Source organism: Carex rostrata, chromosome 20 (assembly GCF_964058835.1).
Source record: "Carex rostrata chromosome 20, lpCarRost1.2, whole genome shotgun sequence".
NCBI classification, from domain to species: Eukaryota; Viridiplantae; Streptophyta; class Magnoliopsida; order Poales; family Cyperaceae; genus Carex; species Carex rostrata.
This window is the reverse complement of record NC_135937.1, coordinates 3729390-3744766: the sequence shown is the minus strand read 5'-3', so window position 1 is coordinate 3744766 and position 15377 is coordinate 3729390. Positions and strand designations below refer to the sequence as shown.

Below are 15377 nucleotides of genomic sequence, written 5' to 3'. Positions count from 1 at the left end.
TCATTTATAAAGAAGGTAAATCTGTTCGTTCTCCGTGCAAATAGGTTCTTGGAAAAGGATGAAGACAGTGATGACGGTTGGGATGCTACAATGAGTCTTTTCATGTGCCCCTTTTTTTTTAAACTGAAATGTTTAGTTTCTACTTTCTACAAACATTTTTCGGAAACAATGATGTATCTCTTAGTTCTCTTTTTGTTTATTATTTTAATATTTTGTGTTGTACCTTGTACGCCAAAAATATAAATTATTTGGTTTGAACCAACTAGAAATAGTAAGAAAATCGCCACATAAGAAACAAAACAGCAACAGTGAATATGTTTTAGAGTGAGTCTATGGTACTATGCATATTACGATTTGACACCTTGCTATGACTCTATATTCGAGTTTTCAAATCTTAACGGTCGATCCGAACTATTCATCTTGTTCTCCATATTAATATGTATTTGGAGACCAAATTTTATATTTTTTTGAAATTTTTTTACTATTTTTTTAGATTTTATTGAAAATCACTGTTTTTGGATGGTCCAGAATTTTCAGATCAAGTGATTTTCTAAATATCTAAAAAAAATAGTAAAAAAATTTCAAAAAATGTAAAATTTGGTCTCCAAACACATATTAATATGGAGAACAAGATAAACAGTTCGGATCGACCGTTAGAATTTGAAAACTCGAATATAGAACTGTAGCACGGTAACAACCCGTGATATGCATAGTACCATAGACTCACTCTTTCATTACAGGAATAAAAAAATTTAACAAATGCTCAGTATCAAACATCTGGTACCTGTCATACAAAACTAAAAGAAAAAAGAAAAAAAAATTTCGTCCACACTGTTTTGTCCAGAGTCTGTTCACAATATTATTTACTATCAATTCAACTGTCTTTAACTACCTCCGTCTCTATTTCATTTTTCTACAATTCCTTGTGCAAAACCTAGTCTCCATCTCTCTTTAAAATCTAAACTCTCGCTGCCACTCCATCTAAAAGTTGGCATTTTTTCCTTTCTCCTAGAAACATCTCCGATCGTTATCGACCCGAATTTGGCATGTCCGAGCTCTCCTTCCCGTTCTTTTCTAACAATAATCTTTCTCACGTTAAGTTGGTATGCATATATTATTGCTCTTTCTATAGTTCTTTCACCTCCGCTAATTGCATATTCGTTTGATGAACATATGAACGAATTCGCCAAATTAAATTCGTCGGAGCATCATCGAGTTCGCGCGTTCAAAAAAATATATCCGTTTGCAAAATTCGTTTGACGAACGATGAATTCGCCAAATTAATTTTGTTGGAGCATCGAGACAATCTTTCATCTAAAGGAGATATCATTATTTCGTCGGTAAATCAATAGATTATTTCGCCAAATTAATTTTGAGTTATTTGTGCAATTAAATTCAAGTTGCCAAATTTCGTCGGTAAATCAATAGAGTTTTTTTTTCCAGCAATTGCATATAGAAAGCTAAGGGAGCCGATCTATCATTATTTGAACTTTAATTTGAATTTCAATGGTGTTATTTATTGTTCAATAACGAATCTCGCATTATCTCAATGTTTCATTTGAATTTGATATTTGAATTCAAAATTAGATAGATCGTTCCGTAATGTTGTCGATTTAAATTTTCTGATTTAAGAATTTACATGATTCGATATTTTATTTTACAATATTTGATTTCACTTTCAAAAGAAGAACACGACGAATCATCTCTGATCTTCATCATTTGCGATTTGAATTGAAGAGTAGTGGCAGAATTTAAATTTTCAATATTTTTCTAATAGATTTATAGGATCTATACAATATTTTACAAGATATATGAATCAGGTTTAAAGTTTATGTAGAATATTTTACCGGGTATAGTTCACACTTTTACATGATATGCATCATTTTATTGTTTTTTATTTTTTGTCTTTTTATTTTGAATGTTCTGGATGTTGTATACATGTAATTGATTTATAGTTTAGATATACTAATTTTACAGTATTGGTTTTTTGTAGGTTGTACGTTTTGTTTTTGTAGTTTAAGTTGACAGTTTTATAGTATTGAAATTTTATATTTTTTATATTTTGTTTTATTGTTTTCATCTGCTTATTTTACATTATTGAAATTTTATAGTTTTTACGTTTTGTTTTCACAGTTTAAGTTGACAATTTTACATTATTGAAAATTGATACTTTTTAAATTTTATTTAATCGTTTTCATCTGCTAATTTTACATTGTTGAAAATTTATAGTTTTTACGTTTTGCTTTTACAGTTTAACTTAATATTTTTACAGTATTGAAAATTGATATTTTCAACATTATGTTTTATCGTTTTCATCTGTGAATTTTGCATGACTGCAATTTTATAGTTTGTACATTTTATTTTTATAGTTTAAGTGGTCAATTTTACAGTATTCATTATTTTGATGATTTATTTGTATGTTCATTAAATAAATAAATAAAAATATTCGGATAATTTAATTTGGCCTTTTTAGCACGTTTTTTTTTGTCAAAATAACTGCTAATAACTAATACTAACTGCCAATAATTTTCTATAACTACAATTTCGGAAAGTACAGCAAGTGGTCCCTTTGAAAGTACATTTTTTTTTTATCTTGTTGTGCAACTTGCAATTTGTTTCTAACTATCATGAGACCACTTGGAATACTAACTGGATGTTTTTTGATTAATTGACATATTTTATGTGATATATTGTGTAAATGTACAACATGTAAGAATAATTTTACAGTATTCGCGTAAGTTAAATGTCAGTTCTTCTGTGGACAAATTGTGGACAACAAACTGTGAACAATTAGACGCTTTCAAGAAAAAAAAAACAAGTACAAAACATATAATGTAGGAACTCAAAATAAAAATAAATCCACAAGGAACCGGAATTTGTTTCGTAAAATATTTGGCATACTTAATTTTAAATACAAAAGCATAATTCTTTGAAATTGAAAACATAATTAATATTTTCTAAAATCAGCATAACTTAAATGAAAAATAAAGCTTGAAATTTACGAGTAGAACTAGAGTGTTCTTAAGCTCACCAAAGTGTTTGGTGAGCTTAACTCCAAAATCCATCAAATCGGTTTCAAATGACGAATCCGGACGGTTGAAATCCGCCTACCTTACGAGTGATGCGTCTACATGTGAAAATTTTAAACATTCGAATTAATTTAATATAAAGTCAAGCGGTCAAAAAACATTCAAAAAATGAATGCACTAAAATTAATTTATTAACCTTCTAATTTTGACCGATTGACTTTATACTAAATTAATTTGAATGTTTAAAATTTTCACATGTAGACGCATCACTCGTAAGATAAGCGGGTTCCAATAATCCGGATTCGTCATTTGAAACAAATTTGATGAATTTTGAAGTTAAGCTCACCAAACACTTTGGTGAGCTTAAGAACGGGATCGAATCTCCTGCCCCCAGAGTCACTGTTAGTGGGCCCCACCCACCCCAAACCCTAAACCCGGCCCCACCCACTCTAAACCCAACCCCACCCCACAGTGACTGAAGAGGCAGGAAAATCCTGCACCCCGGGGGGCAGGTGATCTGCTCCCCTTAAGAACACCCTAGTTCTACTCGAAATTTACATTATGATGCAGATCCCTCGAAATATAAATTTGTAAGGTGCAGCTTTCTCATTCTTCCTTCTTCCTGACATTTTGTTTGTTTTTACATAATCAGTCATAAGTTGTTAAAAAAGAGAGAGACAATGAAGTTAACAATAACTATAAATAGGGAAATCCTTCACTAGCATGTTATTCACTAAAGGAGATTTACTTGCATCACACACAAAGCAATACAACACAATCTCCTCAGTACAATCCCAAATCACTAAATAAAATGCTAACAATAAATAGGGAAACTCTATCCCCTGATACGAGTTAATGTAAACATAGTCTTTGCTAATGCTGAATGTAAACATAAAAGTTCATAAATGTGCCATCTTGCTCAAACTCCTTCCGCTTGGATAAGTACAAAAAGGGGGCTATCTCCTAGCTTTTCTCGCCCCTGAAAATTTTGTCACATAAATAATAGTTTCCTATATATACACAGGTAACATACCGAGCTAATTTCTCATGGATAATTACAGTATATATGAAATATTTTAAAGCTTTGGAAGTGAGAAAAAGGAGAGTTTGTTGGCAGTGAATGTTAATTACAAGTGTGTATCCAATTGGGAATATGTTTCTTTCGCAAAATAGATCTAACTGTTTCATAACAAATTAGCACACATCATGTATTACTTGCATAGAATATTTTTTTGATTAAATAAAAGAACTCCCAAAACAAAAACAAACAAAAAAATCAGAGACTTCTAAAACAATATTGCTTTTTAATATTATTTTTAGTGCATGCGATGAAATCTTACCTTTAACTCAGGCAGCTCAATAACACAAGCGCTTTCAACGACTTCTGCACCAACACGCTCTACAAAAAAAAATAACAAAATTTTATTTTAATCTACAAAAACAGATGTGTAAAATCAATATTAGTCAAATGCCAATAAAAAAAATGTATAGCACACACTAACGAGCATAATGAGATTGCATAATGTGAAGGCAAATTATAGTACCAGATTATAATTTTGCAGGCTGCAACTTTGCTTTCTCATGTCTTTATTTTAATTTATTCTCTAAAAGGTTGTACATTTTTCAATAAAAATCAAAGAACTGTTAACAAGTATATATGATAAGAAAAGATAATAGATAACCTAGAAGTCGAATGGCAGCACTTAAGGTCCCTCCAGTGGCAACAAGATCATCTATGACAAGAGCCCGGTCTCCAGACTGTACTGCATCCACATGAATTTCGATTTTATCTGTACCATATTCCAGCGAGTACTCCTCGGAAATCACCTCACCTAAGATATGTAGAAAATTTATTTAAAAAATTACAAGATATTCCTTCGAAAATTTTATGGACACCCACTAGAATATTAAAATATCTTATGTATAATGCATGCTCAATAGTTCAAAATAAATATGGAAAATTTGAACATTCACAAGTCTGTTTCAACATATTGGGTAGTAAAATACTGATGTTTTATGTTTCAAGACAAAGGAGAAAAATATAAGAAATAGTGAAATATTCAAATTCCGGAATCAAAGCAAGTAAATGTACCAGGTAGTTTCTTAGGTTTTCTCATGGGAACAAACTTGGCCCCAATAGCTAAGGCAATTGGAGGCCCGAATATGAATCCTCTTGCCTCAATACCTGTTATCAAATTACATGCACCTTATCACATTCAAGTAAAGAATTAATTTCTCAATCCAGAACATAACACACTCAGCTCTTAGCCTCTAATCTGTCAGTACTCCACTAAGCTGCGTACATGAGCAGCTAGATCAGGTACCAGTATAATAAACCAATGCAGCACAGAGATGTCATTGAACAAAAGAAGAAAGTGGTATAGGACATGTTCAAGTACTAAGGCTTTGTCTATTTGGCTAATTTGGAGTTTAATTAAGGTTTCTGGCAGGATAAGGATTTAAAAAAAGCTAGGATGTTGATCTCTGGAAAAAGACAAACATGTAAACCCCCCCTCCATATTATAATACTTAGACTGTGCACCATTATGCACCTCCTACGTATCATAAACGTTAGAATTTCTGATCCGAAGCAAAATAAAGTCAGATTATATACCCTGCAAACCTAGAATAAATAAAATAATTTCTGACCTGAAACACAACAGTCAGACTACGTACCGGTCTATGTGCAAATATAGGTACAGTAAGCCCATAATTAATACATAGGAACAATTTCTGACCTGCAACAACAGTAATGCCTTTGCCTTTATACCTCTCCACGAACAAATCGATGGTATCTTTAAAAGCTTGGGGATCAAGCAGCAGTGTCGTTATATCCTGAAACATCACACCTGTTCCAACCCAAAAAGTAAAATCAGATACAAATTTATCTAATACGAAGTGCTTCGGGCAAATTTGTTTTCAACTTACCGGGTTTGGGGAAATCAGGGATAACCCGGATCGACGCGGCGATCCGCTTAAGGCGGCTATCATCTGTACATGCCATGGAAATAGATCCGTTCGTACGGATACGGCGGATCGATAGGGTTCTAGGTGTACGGACGATGACGGAGGGAAAGAAACGACTGGAGGGGACCGGCGATTGGAGGTGTGAAGACGAACAATTCAGCGACTTAAAAAGAAGCATGCTCAGCAGTACCTTGTAAAAGTAACGTAACGGGGTCTCATGTTTCTTTCTGCCAATAGAAACGAAAGTGTTATTTTCAGAAGTTTCGACGAAACCGGATGGCTCCAGTTCCCTAATCTTTTACACCCGGCTGATGGAAATCTCCATTTGCATATTTTTGAAAGGAGGGGTTTAACTTGGGTTAAGACTTTAGTCCATTTAATGGGTCCCACAAATCTCTGATTTTATTCGCTGTCGTTGAGAAGTGAGAAGTGAGAACTATTAATCTATTATACGCTACTTTATTGGTGAGCGCACATAGCAAAGCCTAGATGCCATGAGCTGGGCCTAATTTTGATGTTAATACATTATTTCCTCTTTTTAGTATATTCTTCTATTACTATGGGAAATGGCTCATATGTCATATGCTGAACTTTTGTACGATTCGGCCCATGGGCCTTGACCTGAGATTCCACTAGAGAAATGGACTCCTTTTGTTGGAACTTAGAAATAGTTCCACAAACAAAAGTTTTAGAGTGAGTCTATGGTACTATGCATATTACGATTTGGCACTGTGTTACGGTTCTATATTAGAGTTTTCAAATCCTAACGGTCAATCCAAACCGTTCATCTTGTTCTCCATATTAATATGTGTTTGGAGACCAAATTTTACATTTTTTGAAATTTTTTTACTATTTTTTTAGATTTATTGAAAATCGCTGTTTTTGGATGGTCCAGAATTTTCAGATCAAGTGATTTTATAAATATCTAAAAAAATAGTAAAAAAAATTTCAAAAAATGTAAAATTTGGTCTCCAAACACATATTAATATGGAGAACAAGATGAACGGTTCAGATCGACCGTTAGGATTTGAAAACTCGAATATAGAGCCGTAGCACGGTAACAACCCGTGATATGCATAGTACCATAGACTCGCTCAAAGTTTTATATAAGACTTGCAAAATCTTAGTGATATGTTCTTTACTTTTTCTTTTTTTGTTCATATTTATTGCACAAGATCTTGTTCTTTTCACTTAAAAACTCAAAGATTTAAATAGTGTTTATCGCGTCATAACGAAACGGTTAAAAAATAGCTCTATGTTCATATAGCACCGCTATAGCACACTATAACATGCTATAGCGTCAATAGCACCATAATCTTTATAGTCCAAAAATATTATAGCATGTTATTTAAAATCCTGAAAAAACCTAATGATATCTCCAATGGCAACACCTGAGTAAGCTTTAATGATATTTGTTTGATTCTTGCTACGAATTCTTCATTTAATTCTTGCTATGAATTATTGGATGAATTAACCAATTGATTATAGAGATGAAACATTATTACTTGTAGAAATAATAAATTGCACATAGAGGCTAATTTGACTATTTTATTAGACATATTACGCAATGAGACTAGTAATCATCATTTGATTTATTAATACTACTAGGATTATGACAAAAATGAACTATTTTAAACCTTGCGAATTATTTAGGCACCATATTTGAATACGTCTTTTAAAATTTTACCGGATTATTTTCAAATTCTAGATTTATTACCATCTTTTCTTGCACTCTCACTTTGAGAACAAACAATAATAACAAAACAAATATAAACATACTAGTACAATATTGTGCATGTGCGTTGTAACGGAACATATTATAAGACATATTATAAGTGAAAAATATATATTTTTATGAAAAAAATATCAATAACAGAACTTAAAACGTCTTCAACGGTACGACTAACAAGACAACAGAGGATGGTATGGGTAGCAGGCGTGTGGGCTATTTGAAGAAAAAGAAACATAAAAATTTTCTCCAATAAGAGAAAACCAGTTAATATCTTGTTAAATGATACGACAATCGATATCATGCAATGGTTGTTCGTTATTTAGAGGTACGAGAGGTTTTCGAGGGCTAGATGAGGCGGAGGCGTATGTGCTTCAACTAGCAATACTCGCCACCATTTGAACTACCTTGACTTCAGGAGATGAGAGGGGATTTAGGGTTTTCCTGACCCTTTTTTAGTTTTTTTTTTCAATGTAATTATTCAGGGCCTTGTGCTTTGTACATATAATTTTTTTCTTACTAATATATTTGTTGGCCTTTGCCAACCTTCAAAAGAAAAGAGAAAAAAGTATCAATAAGAATAATAATTATTCAAAAATTGAGAGATGCCCATAGAGAATTTATTTAATTTTATATTTTTAATTACCTTGAATCATGATATCTCATAATAATTTGATGATGTGATGATTCTGTATTTTTAAGTACCAATGATATCAAATAATAGTTTGATTCGAATATAATATCAAATATCTTTCAATTATTACCGTTAGCTGATCGGACACCCAACGTGCTTAATAATGGAATGGAGAAATGGAGATATGCAAGAAAAAGTTTTTTTTAATTATATTATAAGAGGATTTAAATGCCTTCATATTTGATGCCTCCATTATACCTCTGTTTATTAATTTTCTAATGATAAAATTTCTACAATTATATGTAAAAAAATAAAATTATTAATATGATCTATATTATTTTTCCTACGTATACATAAAGAATTATCACTTTTTCATTTTAATTTTATATGAATCAATAAGTTGCAAAATAACCATCCAGAATTTAACCACATCGGTGTATTTTGCAAACTAGTACTCTTGATACTAACTAAAACAAAATTGAAATATCAAAATTTTTTATGTGTACATAGAAAAAGTGATATAAATCATTTCTAATAATTTTATTTTAACATTTAAGTTGTAAATTTAAGTTATTATAATTTTAAAAATAAAGTTATTTGAAGAATCCTCATGTAATAAAAACTTGAACTAAAGAATTGTGATGCCAAGCGCCAACGATACAGCACTATTAATGTTGTGTTGGTTTCTGTAAAGGCAAAAGTGATCATTTAGATATTTTTGGAAGTACTAATTTTGCAGGGACAAGTATGAATCTAAAATATGTTGATGAAAATTTATCCAAAACAGGTGTATCATGCATCTGCTCCCTTCAATAATTATGCAGCTTCTTTCTGGTAATATTTTTGTTTTCTTTCTTCTTTATTTTTCTCCTTGGTTCCTTCTTCTTGGAAAGAAGCTTCTAATTAATTTCTGAACCAAACACACCTGAAAACCTTGTAAATCAGTTTGAATTGGCTTCACATAGAAGTCAACGGTTGTAATTGATTTTCAATGTCAAAGTTATTTTTACACATGTGGGTTTACATTTACAAATTTCCTCGAAATACTGTTGATTCATTCTGAAAACGCGATTTAAAATCTCCTCCTTTTGAAGAAAATTCTCTGTTTCTTTTTCTCGTTTTCGTCCTCGTTCTTTCTCCTTTTTTTTTCATTGTGAAGTATTCTTTGGGAGAGATTCATTCATTCAATGCACATGAACAGCGCATTATTAAAACCAAGCCACCGACTGGATATATCCAACTGCCACTCTTGAGTCTTGACTGAGAATTCTGCAATGCTGGCTCCATTTATCGAAAAATAAATAATGTATGACTGCACCGTTCAGAACTCAGGTCAACGACTGAAATTTTATTACAAAGCATAGGTTTTGAAATAAAAAATAACACCTTAATTAGCAATAGAATAAAGAATTGATCTCGTGATAAAAGATAACATTTTTTCGTGTAAAAGATTGTGGGTTCAAAATTTAAATTAGAAATTTTTATAGACATTAAATAAAATTTAGAAGCTAATTCTTTATTTTTCTATCTAAAAAAATTTAGTAACAGAATAATGCTAGCAAGGTATCTGTAATATTTTGATGGTAACTTAAGAAATCTGGCATATCTTACCAATTATACAATGATTTAGGTATATACTTTGCAAGGTACCTAAAACCAAATAATTAAAACAAAATTATAGATATCCCATATTTTATATAAAATGAGAGATTATTTTTCTTTCGTTTTTAAATATTTACAAAAGATCTTGTAACCATATTTTAAACTTGAAAACATTATTTTAGGAAGTTAAAAACATAGAATTTTTGAGATTAAAAAAAAAGCTTTTCAATTAAACAATTTGACATAATTACATTCAGATTACCATACTAATTACTATCCAACAATGTCCAGCAGTGGCGTAGGTAGGGGTGTTTATCGGTTTGGTTCGGTTGAAACCGAACCGAACTAGGCAAACCAAAGTTATAATTCGGTTTTAAAAATAGAACCGAACCGAAATAGCATTGCAATCGAACCGAACCGAATTAAAGTTTTATTTCGGTTTGTTCGGTTCAAACCGAAATATATTAATTTGTTTATTTAAAACAATTGATTTATAAAAACTGAAGTATATTAAAAAATAAACCGGGGTATGAAGAAATAAATTAAGATATTAAGAAATAAATCGAAGTATTTAAAGCAATTGATTAAGAAATAAACCGAGACGATCCGGATCAAATTCATAATATATAAAAGTTCGGTCGGTTCGGTTATTTCGGTTTTGAAATTTTCCAAACCGAACCGAAGTTATAATTCGGTTTTGAAAAGAAAACCGAACCATTAAACCGAAAAAAAACAAACCATTTGATCCGAACTAATTCAGTTCGATCGGTTCAAAACCGAATAAACCGGACCCAATGAACACCCCTAGGTATAGGGACTATATATCCTTACTGAACTGGTAGGTGGCATACACCAGATCACATGATTATACCATGAAATTTGGAATCAAGGCATGTGGAACGTGAATAAAAGGTAGATTTCATACAGTTAAGAAAAGCTGGACAAAGGTAATGACAGCTTAACATAAACCAAACCCTAATCATATATCATAGGACTGCTGATTTGAGCCGACACACTGCAATAAAATGTTCTCAGTGCCATGAGGGTTGCTTAAAAGTCAACTACTAAGAACTAAGAAGGTTTTTTTTTTTTTGAGAAATTAATAAATTTTTCGTGAAATCTTGGAATTCCTGGACATGAATTTTATCACAAGTTATGATGAAGTTTAGCACTATTATTTCGAACTTTGTTTTTGAAAATAAAATACATATGTATTGAAAATATAATTTAACTCTAAAATTGAGAATAATGTAATTAAACATAATGTAAAATAAAAAATATATATAAAAAAGAAATTGAAAGATGCTTACACAATAAAGGTAATTAATTTTTTAATATATCAACATTTATTAGTAAGAAATTAAATCATTTCCAACCATATGTTAAGTTAGAAATAATTAATGGTTGGTGAAATGATTAAAATTGATGATGACTTTATTTGTCTTAGTAGTCTCTACCAAGCATTTCAAAAAAGACTTTATTTGTCTTAGAAGCCTTAACCATTTTTTATGAAGTATAAATTATTCATTATATATAAGAGCAATAGTGTCCTACCCTTTGAGACTAGAATAAAAAAAAAGCCGGCAATTTGGACTCATGTTAAAATTTTGAAGTTAGATTATTAAACAACAATTAAGCATAAGATATACTTCATTGACTTCTCAAATTTAACGTTGTAGAAAACAGAGCAAAAATTACCATTAATTGTTAATTCAATTTATTATTAAATCTTAGTATTCTTGAAAAAAAAAAAAAAACCAAGAAAAAAAAAAACTTTACCTACTCACTTTTCATTCTATGTATTAGCTACGACAGTTACTTCTAATATCATATCACACTTGACATGTCCGTTTCTGGCACAACAATGAGACACGTATTCTAATAAAATTTAAAAAAAAATTGACATATATTTAAATTTGATGGTTTTTCAGATCGATTCAAATTTGGAGGTAAAAAAAACAGAGAACTAGCTCTGGATAAATAATAAAATCAGTGATAGAAGGAACCACTCTACTCTTACTTGTCGTACGGTGCCACCAAACCGCTAACTACATGCGAATTTCCACCGTGATAATTCCACGTGTACACACTTTTCGTTCTAGACGACTCCAACTCCCCTTCACACTCGAGTCGACTCAATAAAATAAACCTCTTTATATATATATATTTACATGCAACTTTCAAGGTCTCAACTCTCATATTAATTATTATACAAAAATGAATAAAAACTTCAACTTCTCTGATCTTAGTGATTATCAACTATTGGTTAGGAGAAGATCAAGCCAAACAAGCTTCTAGTATTCTTATATTTTAGAAGTGGTTAGTAGTAAGCAAACGGCGCGCAGTTACTGTACTTCTACTAATTAGGTAGCTAGCAATACAATTCCTAAAAGGGAAGCAAGAAAAACGTGTCCAAGTTACTTTGCAAGAAAATCACTATGCTTACCTTTCATAGAGCATCCCCAAACTAATAATGAACTAATCAAAAAAATATTTTCTTTTTTTGTTGCTAAAGTATCATAAAAGTTTCATGTAACAGACTCTCGTCTATATATGCAAATAAAAGCACTCACATAGTGATAATTTCGGAATTTTGAAAAAATATTCATTATGATAATAAAATTAAGTTATCATATTTGTATTAACAGTTTGAAAAACATGGGTAGTACACAAATTACACCAACAGAAGTGAAACAGAAAATCATAATTAATTCCGAGATCATCTCGCACCACCGCCTCTAACAGTATAAAGCCACGTGGCACACAGCGTAACCTTAGGAAGAGAGAATAGCTGGCCGACCTACCACTCGCTAGCAGAAGCCGCCACACCACCCCCCATACCCTCGGTTCCGTATCCTCCCAGGTACCTGACTCAACACAATTGAAACGGACGGTTCAGATTTACTCTCAGCAAGTCGGGATTCGGGATGACAGACGGGCAGGATTGTTTGTGCTTTGAGATTCGTGCCAATCCATTTTCGGACCGTCCGGTTCAATTCTACTCAGTCAGGTAACCTGAGGGGATACGAATTCCATTCCCTCTCTCAGGTCTCAATTGCTTCACCATTGACATCATCAACCCAGCCGCTGTTTTCATCTAGAACCAAGTCTACACACTCTCTCTCTAGTTGACCCAAGAGGCCAAGACTATTTCTTAACGCCCAAGGACCAACTAATACTATTCTCAGCCTACTTGCATTCAACTAACAAAAAAACTTGAATACTATTCTCTCTCTAAATTCTTAATTGCCACTGACCTGACGCAACTTCCCACCTCACTCACTCCTCTTCTTAATATAAATCTACTCACCCTCAACCCACTCTAATTCCAACCATTCCACACTCACTCTCTCTAATTTCTCCCCTCTCTTTTGTCCTCTCAAACCTCCATATTCAGAAAACACACAGAAAAAGAAAAGAACAGAAGATTTCCATGGCAGTTGAAGCTCTAGCAACTACTACTAAAACGGAGACATCAGAGGAGGTGCCTCACATAGAGGGTTCCTGGGCGAAGCGTAAACGCTCCAGGCGCGCAAACCTTCCATCTCTAAGCCACAAGCTCCTGAACAATCCCCCAACTGAAGAAGAGTACCTCGCTTTATGTCTCCTCATGCTATCGAACGACGGTCGGTACGTGCAAGAAGCACCGTCTCAGACGACTCAGCTGCATGCAGCGGTGACAGAGTCAAAGGTTGCTGAATACAAGTGCTCGGTGTGTGGGAAGGCGTTCGGCTCATACCAAGCACTAGGCGGGCACAAGGCAAGTCATCGTAATAAAGCAATGAGCTCCGATGAGGTCGCTACCTCCTCAACTGGATCTGGTACAGGTACTGGTGCTGGTACTGGTACTGTTACTGGCAGCGGTCGTTTGCATGAGTGTTCGATTTGTCACAAGACGTTCCCGACTGGGCAGGCACTGGGAGGCCACAAGAGGTGCCACTACGAAGGAACGATTGGTGGTGGTGCATCGGCGTCTTCTGTGGCAGCTTCGGCTGCGGCTGGGGCAGAGGTGCAAGTGAGTGGTAAGATGAGGTTTGATCTGAATATCCCAGCAGTACCTGAGGTGGAGTTCGATGGCGGCAGGAGGTGCTTACCGGCTGAGGAGGAGGAGGTTCTGAGCCCGCTCGCCTTCAAGAAACCGAGACTTATGATTGAAGCTTGAACTAAATTTGCAAAGAAAGGAAAAGAATAATTACTTCGTTGTTTTAGTAGAACATTAGAACTGTAGTATATGGTTGAATAATTGCTCTTCTTTAATTTCTTTTATTTCTGGTGGTGTACAGCGAATTATTGTTCATTCTTTGTAGGTGGTTGTTAGTCTTTGTTGATATATCTTTTTCATAATTTCCTATTCCTTGATTGAATTGATGCCTCTAGCTAGGGTTTCTGAAGCGATAAATTAAATTTACTGTTGAGAATATTCAATTTGAGATGCATATATGTATGTAATGAAATTTTGTTTGTTCGCAGTTGGTACTTTCTATTTCCTATTTCCATTTCAGTTAGTGAGATACATGCATCACTATTAATTATTATATTAACAACTTCATGTTCCAAGGAGAGATCTTGCTCCCAATTTTGCATACTTTTTGTTCAACTAACCGCCAGAGCTTATTGAATTAATTTCCAAGTAACTTGTTTGATACTCTGCATAGAACCGTGTGTAGGGAGATGGATTCAAAGTCAACGCAGTATACACGTAATCAGTGATGCTCTAGCACGCTCTTCATCTAGAGTTTGAATTTTCTTTTCATTAAAAAAAAAAAAATTCAGAAGGATAATGTGTAGTTGCGTTTACAAAGTTTGGTTGTGATGCCTTGCACTTATCCACCAGTATGCATCATCCCACAAGTAGACTAAACGTGGAATGCGTGAAGTTTCACAAACTTAATTTATATGTGCTATGCATGATAAGCATATGAGAATAAAAACATATTCCCATCTTTTGTGTTTAATTAGAGTCGTAAAAGGCATTTTAGGTCTACGGGCATTTGAAAGCAAAAAAAATATATATATATATAGCATTTCAGATGCTCGCAAATTATGCGGAATATTTTGTGTATGGTATAATCAAATTTGGGGCGCTTAATTATTTTAGATTCCGATGCATGCATCTTTGTACCGAATGGCAGATTTATTAATTAGCAAAAAATTTCTGATAGTTTTGACAAAGGAATATATCAAATAAAATTGGATGGACAACTTTGGCTCCTGAAGTTGTTATTATTTTTTATTTAATATAAGCCTATCAATGACCCTTTTTCACTTGTGAATTTTCTTGAATTTATCTCATAATTCTCAAAGAATCCATAAACTCAACCCATTATTTTATAATTAGTGGCTCCACTAGACTAATCAATTTTCGAAGGATAGGGACACACCAAATATAAGAATTAGATGTGGGAATTTGGTCTCT

At 32.9% G+C, this 15377-nt stretch overlaps 2 protein-coding genes across 2 annotated transcripts; one reads left to right on the top strand and one right to left on the bottom strand.

Moving 5' to 3' along the window:
• Nucleotides 1–3612: 3612 nt before the first annotated feature.
• LOC144572312 (adenine phosphoribosyltransferase 1-like) lies at nucleotides 3613–6254 on the bottom strand. The gene is made up of 6 exons (XM_078321843.1): nucleotides 5958–6254; nucleotides 5768–5878; nucleotides 5122–5214; nucleotides 4712–4861; nucleotides 4370–4428; nucleotides 3613–4008 (listed from the first exon to the last, which is right to left on the bottom strand). Exons 1-6 carry the CDS (start codon nucleotides 6172–6174, stop codon nucleotides 3949–3951), a joined length of 690 nt encoding a protein of 229 aa, XP_078177969.1. The 5' UTR covers nucleotides 6175–6254; the 3' UTR covers nucleotides 3613–3948.
• A 6760-nt stretch (nucleotides 6255–13014) lies between these two features.
• On the top strand, nucleotides 13015–14430 carry LOC144572262 (zinc finger protein 1-like). The gene has a single exon (XM_078321754.1). It carries the CDS (start codon nucleotides 13395–13397, stop codon nucleotides 14121–14123), a length of 729 nt encoding a protein of 242 aa, XP_078177880.1. The 5' UTR covers nucleotides 13015–13394; the 3' UTR covers nucleotides 14124–14430.
• Nucleotides 14431–15377: the final 947 nt, after the last annotated feature.

Coding starts and splice junctions, on each gene's coding strand:
- LOC144572262 (XM_078321754.1), top strand. CDS start 13,395: ATGGCAGTTGAAGCTCTAGCAACTACTACTAAAACGGAGACATCAGAG.
- LOC144572312 (XM_078321843.1), bottom strand. CDS start 6,174: ATGCTTCTTTTTAAGTCGCTGAATTGTTCGTCTTCACACCTCCAATCG. Junction 5,879..5,957: donor CCCTGATTTCCCCAAACCCG/GTAAGTTGAAAA, acceptor GGGTTGGAACAG/GTGTGATGTTTCAGGATATA. Junction 4,429..4,711: donor TGCTGCCATTCGACTTCTAG/GTTATCTATTAT, acceptor TTTTTTTTGTAG/AGCGTGTTGGTGCAGAAGTC.